The following is a 12,404-nucleotide window of genomic DNA, read 5'->3' on the forward strand; positions in this document are numbered from 1 at the left end:
ATTTATTTCCTCTAACACTCCTGATCATTATAGCATTTCTGGAAACGTTCCAGATGTGATTGCATTTCAAAACAAATCCAAAAATGCAACACTAATACCATTATAACCTCTATAAAAACACGGGTAAGGAATGCAAAAACTTTGTTTATTATGTACACACGCACACACATATTTGTACACAGTTGCGCTCACATGTACATGACGACAATCATGATTTTAAAAAGCAATACACCCATTCTTCACAGCCCACAGATAGATGCATATCATGCGTCTTCAGTGAGATAATAAGAGAATAATTGAGGCAAGAAAGAGGAGAAGGATATCTGATGTTTGCAGTGTGGGGGATGAGGGTGTGTTTGTGTGTACGGAGGGGGCGAGCTGTGGGGGCGGAGAAAAAAGAGCTGGCTCGCCTCCAGCGCTGACGAAAGCTGCTTAACCCTCCCAGTTACCATAGAGACTGTCAGGCGCAGCCACCAGTGAGAGAGAAAGAGAGCGAGGCAGGGAGAACACCGACAAGCAAAGGCAGCAGATAGAAGTGGAGAGGAAAAGGACAGAAGCAGTTAGAGACAAGGTAAAATAAAGGGAGAAGAAAAAAGAAAGAAGAACAGAGGGTGCAGCAGACATAGTGGCAGAGATGGAGGCTCAAAACGAATGCAGTGAACCACCTCCATGTGACCCTCAGCCACCAGGAAAGCTCAACAAAGCCGCCTTCAAGCTGTTCGGCAAGCGTAAGTCCGGCAGCAGCATGCCGAGTATTTTCTCTGTCAGGAACAAAGGGGAGTCCACCGGTAAAGCCGCTGGCAAGACACTGGAGCTGGTTAGGAGCAAAACCCATGATGGCTTAATAACGGACACTCCGTCAGAGCTTGAAGGCCACCGGAAAGAGGAATCTGCCAGTAGCGACCAGCTCCACGCCGGCACGCCAGATGGTGTATCCAACGCCCCCCTCCGCAGCTCCATCACCAAGTCTTTCAGCTTCTTCTCTTTACTGCGTCGGAGCAGCAGCCGTGCAGGGGATGGAACTTCTACTGTGGGACGAAGAGGACGAGGGCTTAAGGGGCTGTTTAGCAGCATGCGTTGGCGGCGGAAGCCCCAGGTTCAAGAGGACTCCTTGGAGGTAGCTAAAGAGGTGAAGGAGGGAGACCTAATACTTTCCTCTAGCTCTGGCAGCGTGGAAACAGAGAAGGACATGACACTGACTCTTGAGCCCCTGCCGCAAGTATTTGAGAAGACTCCTCTCCCAGGGGATGCTGAGAAATGGAAGGCAACGTCTATGCAAGAATTACAAGATACTAATGAAGTGGAGTGTGGTTACTCTAGTCCTCCTCTTTCCCGACAACACACAGTCACTGAAGAGTCTCCTACTCCTTCTCCAGTCCGAGTCCAGACAGAAGGGCTTCAACATGATAAACAAGGCGCTTCAGAACTTTTGTCCTCCATTCCGACCTGTGCTTTGACCCCCCCAATGGAGCACAGCACAGCTGACCCACAATCCGAGCAATCTGTGGATCGCTTATGCTCCATGTTCACCGACGTTACTTCACTAAAAAGCTTTGATTCTTTAACAGGCTGTGGTGACATCATCGCTGACCCAGAAGAGGATTCTGGGAATGGGGGAAGTGCCACGAGCAGTGGAACTGGTAGCAGTAGTGGGGGCTGCATGGGTCGCAGATTAAGTGGAGCCGGGACGAACTCTGAGAGATGCTCTCCTGCCAAGCCTCCACTTCCTCCCCAGGTCAGTAGTCTTACATCTATCCATGCTTCTTGCTACATTCCAGCCCACCAAAGACCACGTGCAGCTCCCAAAAAGCCACAGGGTAGTGGAGTTGTTGCCTACATGGGTGGAGGGGAGGAGATGGCTAGTCCTGAGGGTGTTGATGATGCTGACATGCAGGGTCTATGGCATATGTTACCCCAGAAGGTTGAAGACTCACCAGCGCTACGACGTACAGAGCCTGTTCTGCATCATGCACCAACCCGTCTTGAGAAGAGGCCACCTCAAGTGAAGGCACTTGGGCTCAGTAAGATCCCTGTGAGCGGAGTTTGCAAGATGGGAAAGCAGCAACCCTCTCGTCCCTCACCTCCCCCTGTTGATAAAGAACTCCAGGATGCCCCACCAAGTGATGAAGGCTACTGGGACTCTCCCACACCTGGCCCAGAGGATGAAGACAGCACCTTTCTCCGCCGGGACGGCCTGCTGAAGGACAGCTGCTCCGGAGATGCGCTCTACGACCTCTATGATCCCGACAGCCCTAGTGCTGCTGGCTCAGACGATGATGTGAGTTCACCAACAAAATCTGCAGGTGACCTAAAAACTAACTTGCCTTCCCCCAAATTCTCGTCTTCTGTCACTTCCTCATTCCGATCCATGAAAGGCAGCACCAGCTTACCTCGAGATTCCAAGATCCCCATTAGTGTGAGGCAAACACCACCATCCCACTCTTCCAGCCAAGGAGCACTGTCTTCTAATCTTAGCCCCACTTCAACCACCCCGCCTAAAAAGACAGATGCCCCACCACGCACTCGAATCCCTGTCTCGAAGGTTCCTGTCCGTCGTTCTGGCAACAAGAGCACCCCCACCTCACAAAGCAGGAAGTAGAAAGCTTGGAGGCCCATCAGAAATTTCTGACAATAGAAATCTATCACAAGAGCTTTAGGCCAAAACAATGTTTTTTTTATATGAAGCAATCAACCTCCACTTTTTTTATTTCACCCGTCTACTGAGGACTATATCTGTTACTATAACTGTTTTTACATTTTTTAAATGAATTGTGATGTTGCATATTACACCCTAATATAATTAAGATTTTTGTAGAATGCACTGCAATATGTAACACATGACATTCATAATAATGTAAGCTTGAGTTTTTTTCTTGTTTTTTGTTTTTGTTTTTACCTTACCAGCCTTTTAAAGAGGAATAATACAGTGAGAATGCTGATCCTAAGAAGAATGTTTAATATCAAAAAGCTTCTCATTCCTTTCCATTGGAATAAGTGAAACTGTGGTAATTTCTTGCTCTGTCATCCCATAAGCACTGTGTAAAACGCAGCTGCGATCTTCATCTCTCCAGTATTTTACATGTAATGAATTTTTGAACTGTGTGAGATGAAACCAAGCACTTCTGACACTCCTAAATAAAGCTGCATGGAGTCTTGTACACTCAAACTGGATCAGGGAACACAGCCTTTTGTTCGAGACACTCTTTCGTATCACACAACGTGACTTCCTATTGACATTGATGAAAAGAAAATCGTACTTTTTATTGAATCTCCACTTTTGTAACTCTTTTATATCGGACATGGACCTCCCGGTGACCTCACTGTGGATATGTGTGCACTGCTTGTTTAGTCTTTTGGAAAACACTACTTGCAAAAAATAAATCTCCGGATCATGAGTATCCTCCTTTTTTCACAGTGATTTGTACTACACTCGCTAAACTGGACATACTGAGCTGGATAATTTTGAATGTAGCATGACTCTACACACAGGTCTGTTTTTTTTTTTTTTGCCTGCTCACTGCTCAATGAATAAAGGATAGAGAGATATGAAGAAGCCCATATGTATCAAGAGTTAAATGTCTTCCGTCATGTGGTCGTTCTCCTGGAGATGTCACCACCCTTTGGCTCTCAGATTTGTGAGCAATCACTGCAGAAATCATTTGCTTAATCAGTGTTTTTTTCTGTTTTTACAGTATAGAAAAATCAAAGTATCCTTAAAATGGATAAAATTTAAATTTTTAAAGTATTTTACAAGACAAAAATAGTGATTAAGAAAATTATTTTTGCAGTATTTGGCTGTTTATTTTTGACTGTTTTTTAAAAGCTCTTCACCACTGGGACATTTTATTTGTAAGCTGTAAAACATTTTCTCTTCAGAAGGTCTATGACATGCCTTCTTTCTTTTATGATATGCTCTCTTTCTTTTATGATGTTCCCTTTTAAATTGTGAATTATTTAATAAATAAAACAACTCTCTGTGTACATCCAGGAAGTGGACATCTATCTATCAAGTGCGAATGCATGCATCATTTTCCACACACATAACAGGGCCATGTGGGCAGCTTAGATGTTATCTATTTTAATCGCAGGGACGTAAAGAGCATCGAGGTTGTCTTTTTTGCAGCCAGCCACAGTCTGCTGGGATTTAAATCCCACCCGTTAGGAAGGAAGAAGAAAGTTGGTCTGGGTTTAGCTGTCGGTGTGAATCCGGTTGACAAAGGGAGGTGTTTACTGTGGGTTATGGGGGGAAATTATGGGCTTCCATTGTCATGGATCTGTTATTGATGTGGTTTTGGGAGGTGAGGTGAAAGAAGGAAGTGCGTGTGGAGTGAATACAGATAAGAAAGAGCTATGCTCGATTTAGTGCTTGTTCATTAAGGCCAAGTGGATGGAGACATAGATGTGTGTGTGTGTGTGTGTGTGTTTCTGAAGGGGGGATTTGGTGCAGTCCCAACAGTAATGGTGCAGCGAAAAACATTCACTCCTGAGCAGCTCTCACTGCAGTGTGGCTTCTTATGTAAAAGTCTTATGTAACACCATAACTCTCTGATATCATCCCTATGAGAAAACAGCTGGAGTGTGTGTATGTTTATGTGTGCAAAGCTATTAACTGCCATCTTCTAAAGAATTAGTTAGCATTCGCCATGACTGCGCTGTAATTGGGTCATCTGGATTTACCCTTTAAAATGTGTTTTATCTGTGTGTGTGTGTGTGTGTGTGTGTGCGTGCTTGCGTGCGTGCGTGTGTGTGTGTGTGTGTGTGTGTGTGTGTGTGTGTGTATGGTAGCAGAAAATTAGACATTACTGCTGTATGCATAAGCAAAGCTGGCTGTGAGTGTGTATGTGTGACTAATGGTTGGATGGCCTAGTTTTCAAAGGCCTGATTCTGTGAATGAGAGAGAGAGAGAGAGAGAACAGGGTCAAATGGAGAGAAACATGGTTTATTTACAAAAAAAAAACAAAAAACATTAGCGTTACTATGCTTCAGTGATTGTAAACTACGGTAATTTGGTATACCATGATATTTTATATTCATATATCATCATTTTTAAACTGTACTTGTTTTTGTGTATATACTTCAAAGAATACCATGGTATTAATGACATGTCCGAAAAAATGGTAACATGTAAACAGTTTTCACAGTAGAATAAATACAATGTAAACATAGTATCTCTTTGAATTAGACAGCAGATCTAGAATACTGGCAGTTGGGGCACGATGTGTTGGTGTATCAACTAATGTGGCTGACGGAAGGGGGTGGCTTAACCTGATGATCCCTGAGCTCATATTCTCATTATAGCTCTCATCTCACCTGAGAGCCGGATGGGATACCCCAGGGCTCTATCCTCGGTTTAACACCCGCAGGGGCTTAGGGTCTGTTTAATAAGCTCAGAATCTGTTCCAAAACCAGGACCAGAGGCAGAATCATTACTGTGGTATATATACTCTGGCTGTTTAGAAATCGATTATGCTCACCGAGGCTGCATTAAAATAACTTATTTCTATTTTAATATTTGAAAATGTACTTTATTCCAAACCTAATTTTCAGCTGTCATTACTCCAGTATTGACTGTAACACGATTCTTCAGATCATTCTAAAATGCTAATTTGATGCTTAAGAAACTTTTCTTATTGGTATGTTCAAGTTTATTTGGTCAAAGCAAAACAAATTAAGTTCTGCTTAGAAAATGCTGAATAAAGAATGTGCATGCATGTTTTTGCTTTATGGTATTATTCAAGTTATGAAGGTGCTGTAAATTGAATCATTAGGCTATATATATGGTGTTGTGTTCAACTCCTTTCCAACATGACTTGAATGCACCATTATTACTATCAAAATTGTAAACAGTTGTGCTTCTTAATATTTTTATGGAGACATGATACATTTTAGTAATTTTTAAACAGAAGTGTAAAAAAAAAGTAGTTTTAACTTAAAAAAGCAAGTGTTTGTTCTGCCTTAAAATTTTAAGTTTAGTCAACTTAAATATCCAAGTTGTCAATTAGTAAAATTTCACATTTCGAGTTGGCTGAACTTAAAATTTGAAGGCAGCATGAATTCTTACTTTTTTACAGTTTATATATATTGTTATTTTTTTAAATAGGCATTTATTTTTTTAGTAGACAGTAAAAACATGTACATTTCATATTTTTAAGAGCCATACATTTGCCAAATTGTTTTAAAAAACTACTATAATATAATGTTCGTGTTGCTTTTTGCCCACATAATATTTTAGTTTCTGCATCTCCTTGTTCTATGCTTGCATCCTGTATCCTGTGGCTTTTGTTTAGCTTGTGCTAGGGTGAGAGAGGATAGAAGAGAGAGAGAGAAAACAGAAACAAAAAACTGTGTTATGAAGTGAGTGTGAGCAAGGGGGTCTATTTAGAAGGGGCTTTGCTTGGGTGGAATCAAATTAAATTTGATTACAATGAACAGAGAGAAGATACATAAGAGTGCATTTACACAAACATGTGAAAGAAAGGCAGAGAAAGAGTGCTGTATATTCAAGACTGAGTGGAGGATTGTCTGATTTGATGAAAAGCCATCTGACTAAACTACATTTGTGGGCTGATAATGATCCTAAAAGCTAAACAATTCAGAAACACACAATAGTAACAAATAGAGCAGCATTTCTCTGAACAACTTGTGTTAAAAATCCATGGACAGTTTCACTCACGCCCCTTTTTTCTCAGAAACACTCTTTCCTTCATCTCCAGGGGAAACTGGAAACGGTTGCTTAAAACTTCTCAAGGGTTTGCCTGCTATCCAAGATTGAACTTTTGTTTTGTACTTGAAGTGCTGTGAGTGAAACGCTCCCTGTTTTTCCTGTTTGTCTGCTTTTAGTTGACATGTAACCTGATACAGAGTAAACGTAGACCTCTAATATATTTTGCTTTCTCTGCTTCCTCTCTTTCTCCTCTTTTCCGTCCTATTTCCTTGATAAAAGCCTGTCAACCGGAGAAAATTCATGATTTTTGAGGCAAGTGGATTCTGAATACATGCTTCCAAAGAAAATGATTTATATCCTCAAGCTGAATGCTTACTATTGGTAAATAGTGTTAAAATAAAACTCTACAGCTGAAATCACTCATGTCTATAGGTCACATGTCTAAATTTGGCCCGTTTAAGGGCACGTTTACACGACAATGATGTACTAAAAACGGAAACGTTTTTCCTTTGTGTTTTTCGGGATAACTTATGGGTAGGGTTATAGGGCTAGGGCAGGGGTCGGCAACCCAAAATGTTGAAAGAGCCATTTTGGACCAAAAAAATAATAAAAATTCTGTCTGGAGCCGCAAAAAATTAAAAGCCTTATATAAGCCTTATAATGAAGGCAACACATGCTGTAAGTGTCTATATTAGCTTTATTAGCCCCCTAGTATCAAAATGATGAGTAGGCTACAATGAGCATTCATGATTAAATGTTCGTTGACAGAAATGTTGAAATTATATATTTATTATACACGTTTTTACAACGTTGAAAAACTTTATCCCTTTCACACGTAAGTTTAAAATATTCTGGCTGACCCCCCCAGCGTGAGTTTTTCAAGGCGACCGTTATTTAGAATGTGTCACTTTATGGTTTCCATGGTGACGCGTCATTGCGTGTCACGTGACACATCGCAGCAACAACAGAGCTGAATTAATGATGATCTGCTTTTATGTCATTTTTCCTTTTTTATTCAAAATATTCACAAATTTGTTAGATATGGCATGAAATATCTGATATTCCGATTGTCAAACATATGCAGGTGGAAGTGTTTTGTTGTTTACACACCTTTATTAACGATCGCGTTAGTTAAGCTGTATGCGCGATGGGCGCCGCCATCTTAGTTTGTGCCGCAGACGCAGTTCAGAGAATCGGATCTGTTGGATTTACAACACGTGAATTCATCACTTCTCCCAAAATACATAAAAGTAAGTGGCTGGTGAACTGGGAGAAGAATAGAGTAAACTTTAAAGTTACTTACACAATGTGTATCTGATATGAATAAAACGTGTCTAATTATAATGGAAAGGATTATTATTGCCTCTTCCTTTAACATCAGTGTGTATTTTACAAACTCTAAATGTATTGTTTTTTTAGTACTTCTATGTCTGAAACCTAAAATAAACATTATGTGGTTGAAAACACTGAAAAGTTGTGTTATATGACAGCTCTGAGCGCGCTTGTCTCTGGCTCAGCGCCAGCCAACGCGCGAGAGCACATTTGAATTTAGCAGTTGATCACGTCATGCACTGACCGTTCTAATCACACCGATGTGATCGTACGTGCGAAAGGGTTAAGAATGTTTGTCATGTTTTTCCTCCTACAGAAATTATATTAAAACAAAAAATATTTTTTCCATTTTCATATTTTTGAAAAAGCTCCAGGGAGCCACTAGGGCGGCGCTTAAGAGCCGCGGGTTGCCGACCCCCGCGATAACGGTATCGATTTCAAAAACTTGCACTTTGAAACCCGTTTTCCAAAGTTTGTGGTTTCAGGCCCCCAAAATGCTGCTTTCGTGTAAATGAATAGCCAAAAAGCATAAAAAGTTTTCTGTTTTTAGTCGAAAACGGTGTCATGTAAACGGCCTCTAATATAATTGACATGTATAATTGTCATAACTGACATATTGACATAATTGTATAATGTATGATTATTAAAAGTATAAATAATAATGTAATATACATTATTGTTAAAATGGCAAAGCTATATGCTAAGCAGATTTGCCATTTTAATAACTAATTTAAGAAACAATTATTTGAATAATCCAAGAAAATTACTATATTAAAAAGAAATGAAATTAATGACATTTAAAATAGTAAGATGTATGTATATACAGTACATTACAGAACTTTTACATATCTATTTATCAAAAATTTTCTTGGTCATGATGCCTTGGGCACGAAGTGGGCGCCAAGATCACCCTCTCAGAAAAGATGAGATGACACCACCGGGCCACCAGGAATGGCTCAAAACTAAGAGTGAGATTTGTTGGTTTGTCTGCGTCACGATTGCGTGATCAGAAAAATGTGTTTTTGTGCATATGAAATTATATCACACACAGGGGGTTTGGCCATTCAAAATCAGCACCCTTCATTTCACACGCTTGCCCTACTACACAAATCTCCATGGCAACCTCAGTAGGTCATCCAATGAGAGGTGGAGGTGGGGCCGGGGGGTGGGGGGTACGCGCGACTGACGGAGAGTTTTGAGGACACTGATTGGAGTGAGAATGGTGCAGTGTGAGTTTGTGCAAATTCACACACTTGGGAAACTCAAATCTCATTTCTCACCCTCGCACTCTTTCATTTGCTGCAACCTCAAGAGAATAACACACCCTTTGGTTCCTCTTCAGTTTCATGCTTTGAAAACAATACTTTGTGTCTTCATTCTTCATATTTCTTCTTCATTTTTACACCAATTTGACATTCTCTACCCAGTGGATGATGTCATTTACTTTCCTTACAGTCGTTGTTTCTTTCAGCATCTATCAGCATCAATAATAAATCCACTTCACAAACTTTACATGTATAATTCGTTCAGTCTGAGCTGTGGAAACAGGGTCTTACATCTCTGAAACAGCAAGAACAAAATGATGTTTTTCCAAGAGTTTGCAAGTGAAAAGTCTTATGTATTATGCCTTGTGTGGTTTGAGCCGCTAATATACACCACAGTCACTCAAGCACATTCTGAACTCAAACGTGAAGTTTAGGGGAAACCTCCTGAGGTGGATACATTTAAAAAGAAAAATCTATCTAATCAATATGCTATCAATTAGACTCATCTGATCTGTCAACGTAACATTGTTACATCCCTCATTCTGGAAAGAGAGAGTGAAAGGGCATGGAAATGATGAAAGGGCAAACGATTCATCTCTAACCTGATTTTGCCGCACTGTCAATTTACAGGCACCATCGCAGACATTATTGTGATGTTCCTTTGACAAAAGAACCCTCAGTAGTGTCACTGATGGATCCCTGTCACGGTTCAATGAACATAAATGAACCATGAAACAGTAATTCACTCATGATTGGTCAGCATTGTGTTGCCTATCACTGCCACTGACATGGAGGCTCAAGGTCACATGATCTCAAGAAATAAAAGTTAGTTAAATCGATGCTTATGTTCACACACAGCATTATTTATTTATTTCACCAATTTCCCCCCCTCATTTTGTAAAAAAATAAAATAATGACTATGTGGACATCAAAAATCATATTGAGTTGAGATATTTACTTGAGATATTTTTAATTGTGATCTGGGACACTTGTGAGGAAATAAACCAGATCCATAAAGTATCTGATTTTTGTGACCAGTGTGAACAGGTTATAATTTCTAAAAATGGACACAATATAACCTGTTCACACTGGTGAATCAGTTGGACAGTATGAGATACACAATACACAAAAGTGTATTATTTTAAATAATTTCATATTTAGCATATAATTATTTATATGCTATGTATATTATACTGTATGATAATAAGAATTATGAATTTGACTATATGACTACACAAAATACATATTTAAGTATATATAGGCTAATATATAGATCCACAAGTATCAGATGTTGTGACACTTGCTTTGATCAGTGAAAATAGAAAATGTAAGCCTAGTCCCAGACAAAAATGCATGTTTGAGCTGTTTTAACTGAAAGCAACTTACACTGATACATCTTAAAATATGTCAGTGCCATTGTTTTGTCTCAAGATGGACACCAGTCATGTTTTTTCCTAAGGCACATTTATAAAAGATACTTAAATGTCCTAATTGAACTAAGGCCTAATCCTGGCTTAATCTAAGTCCTGTCTGTGAAACCGGGCCTTAATTGTTCATTCTAATCCTCATAGATTTAAGGTTGGAAGTCCAATACTTTTAATGTTAACTTTATGATTATAAATTATATTATGAAATGTGTCAAGCATGTTATTTATAATATAAAGGTGGTTTAAACTGGCAAATCAGTTTAGCTGACCAGTGTCCAACCTCACAAAAATAGGATTTGAGCAGAAAATTTTAATTTTGTACTTGTGCAGTGAATGTAGCTTTTGTGTGTGTTTGAGGGAACAGTGCTGCTCGTCTGCTGGTGTCGTATGTGCTTAATCACTGTCTCTATACAGAAAAGACCCACTCAGCACACACCAATCAAACACAATCACGATCCCACACAGGACAGGACAGGGAAAGGTTTATCTGACTCTGCAGCTGGACACCAGCTGGGCCCCCCACCATATATGTGGACCACCACGAAAAAAAAACGAGGGTGGGGCTAAATTACACTCCTTCCACAGATACATTTACTAACCGTGGACCCTCCCCCACGTAGCCAACCCCTAAAAAAACGGCTGCCACACACACACACAAAGGCTTGAGGTCATGTTCACTTGGAGATGAACTGCCTGAAGTTAGTAGGCACGAAAGTGCAAAGAACACAAAACAGCAGCTGTGACACCTTTGACATTGAGACATTACCAAGTGCATGTCTCTAACCTGTAATTTCATCAGCTGAAGCGTAATGTGACTTCTCCCATTAACTAAAAAAAGCCAGATTAAATATTCATGATTTCTGTGAAAGTCACTCAAGGCTCATTCAAGAGCTCACAAAGTCAATGGCTGCGTCCAAAATGGCATACTCACTCGAGTAATACTTAATAAGTACTTCACGACCTCTAAAAAGTACGTTTGAGGGAATTACTGAATTACTAATTGAATTCTGACACATTTCGTAACTCAATGATGCATTTCGTTAGCATAGCTATTGTTTGAGTCCAGTAATGTGTTTGAATATGCATACTTCTCCACTATACAGTAGGCAAAAACAGTAGATGAAATGATTAGTGTGTCAGAATTTGTATTCATAAAACAGTAGGTGAAAAGTACTTGACTTACTACTGAATGGCAGTGAAGCAACCCAACTGATACGGCAGGTCACATGACAAATTACAACATGGCAAATGTAGTACATCCTCATTTAATTCATACTACACACATTAACTGTTGCAAAGTTTGTTACTCGTTAAATGTAGTACCTACACAGACGGCACGCGATTTCAGATGCAGCTCATGTATTTGTGTGGTCTAATGCCATCCCCAAACCTGCAGATGGGGGTCTAAAATGCATGTGGAAACTCCCTCGGGATCAACCCTGAGGTTGAAATGACATGTCCGTGTATTCTCTGAGGACAGATGTAAGTGCGTTTGAGTCAGAATCTCTCCAGCATCAATTATCTTTAAACAGACAGGACGACGCTTGACAATATGGGGCCCAATTGCTCCTTCTCCTGCTAATATATGAGGATGCGTTCAATACATTAGGCTCGTTTAGATGCCAAACGCCTTTTTTGAGAGTGAGGGGAGGAAGTGCAGTCAAGATGAACAGTTCTAACCCAAACAATGGGAGGGAGAAGGGAAGAAATTGGGGG

The 12,404-nt window shown here is 40.1% G+C and overlaps 1 protein-coding gene across 1 annotated transcript; it reads left to right on the forward strand.

Annotated features, from left to right (window-relative positions):
- The first annotated feature begins 527 nt into the window (after positions 1-527).
- On the forward strand, positions 528-3,976 carry amer2 (APC membrane recruitment protein 2). Its single transcript, XM_081352974.1, has one exon. It carries the CDS (start codon positions 635-637, stop codon positions 2,597-2,599), a length of 1,965 nt encoding a protein of 654 aa, XP_081209100.1. The 5' UTR covers positions 528-634; the 3' UTR covers positions 2,600-3,976.
- Positions 3,977-12,404: the final 8,428 nt, after the last annotated feature.

Source organism: Scardinius erythrophthalmus (genome assembly GCF_964197995.2).
Source record: "Scardinius erythrophthalmus genome assembly, chromosome: 22".
NCBI lineage: Eukaryota > Metazoa > Chordata > Actinopteri > Cypriniformes > Leuciscidae > Scardinius > Scardinius erythrophthalmus.

Coding starts and splice junctions, on each gene's coding strand:
- amer2 (XM_081352974.1), top strand. CDS start 635: ATGGAGGCTCAAAACGAATGCAGTGAACCACCTCCATGTGACCCTCAG.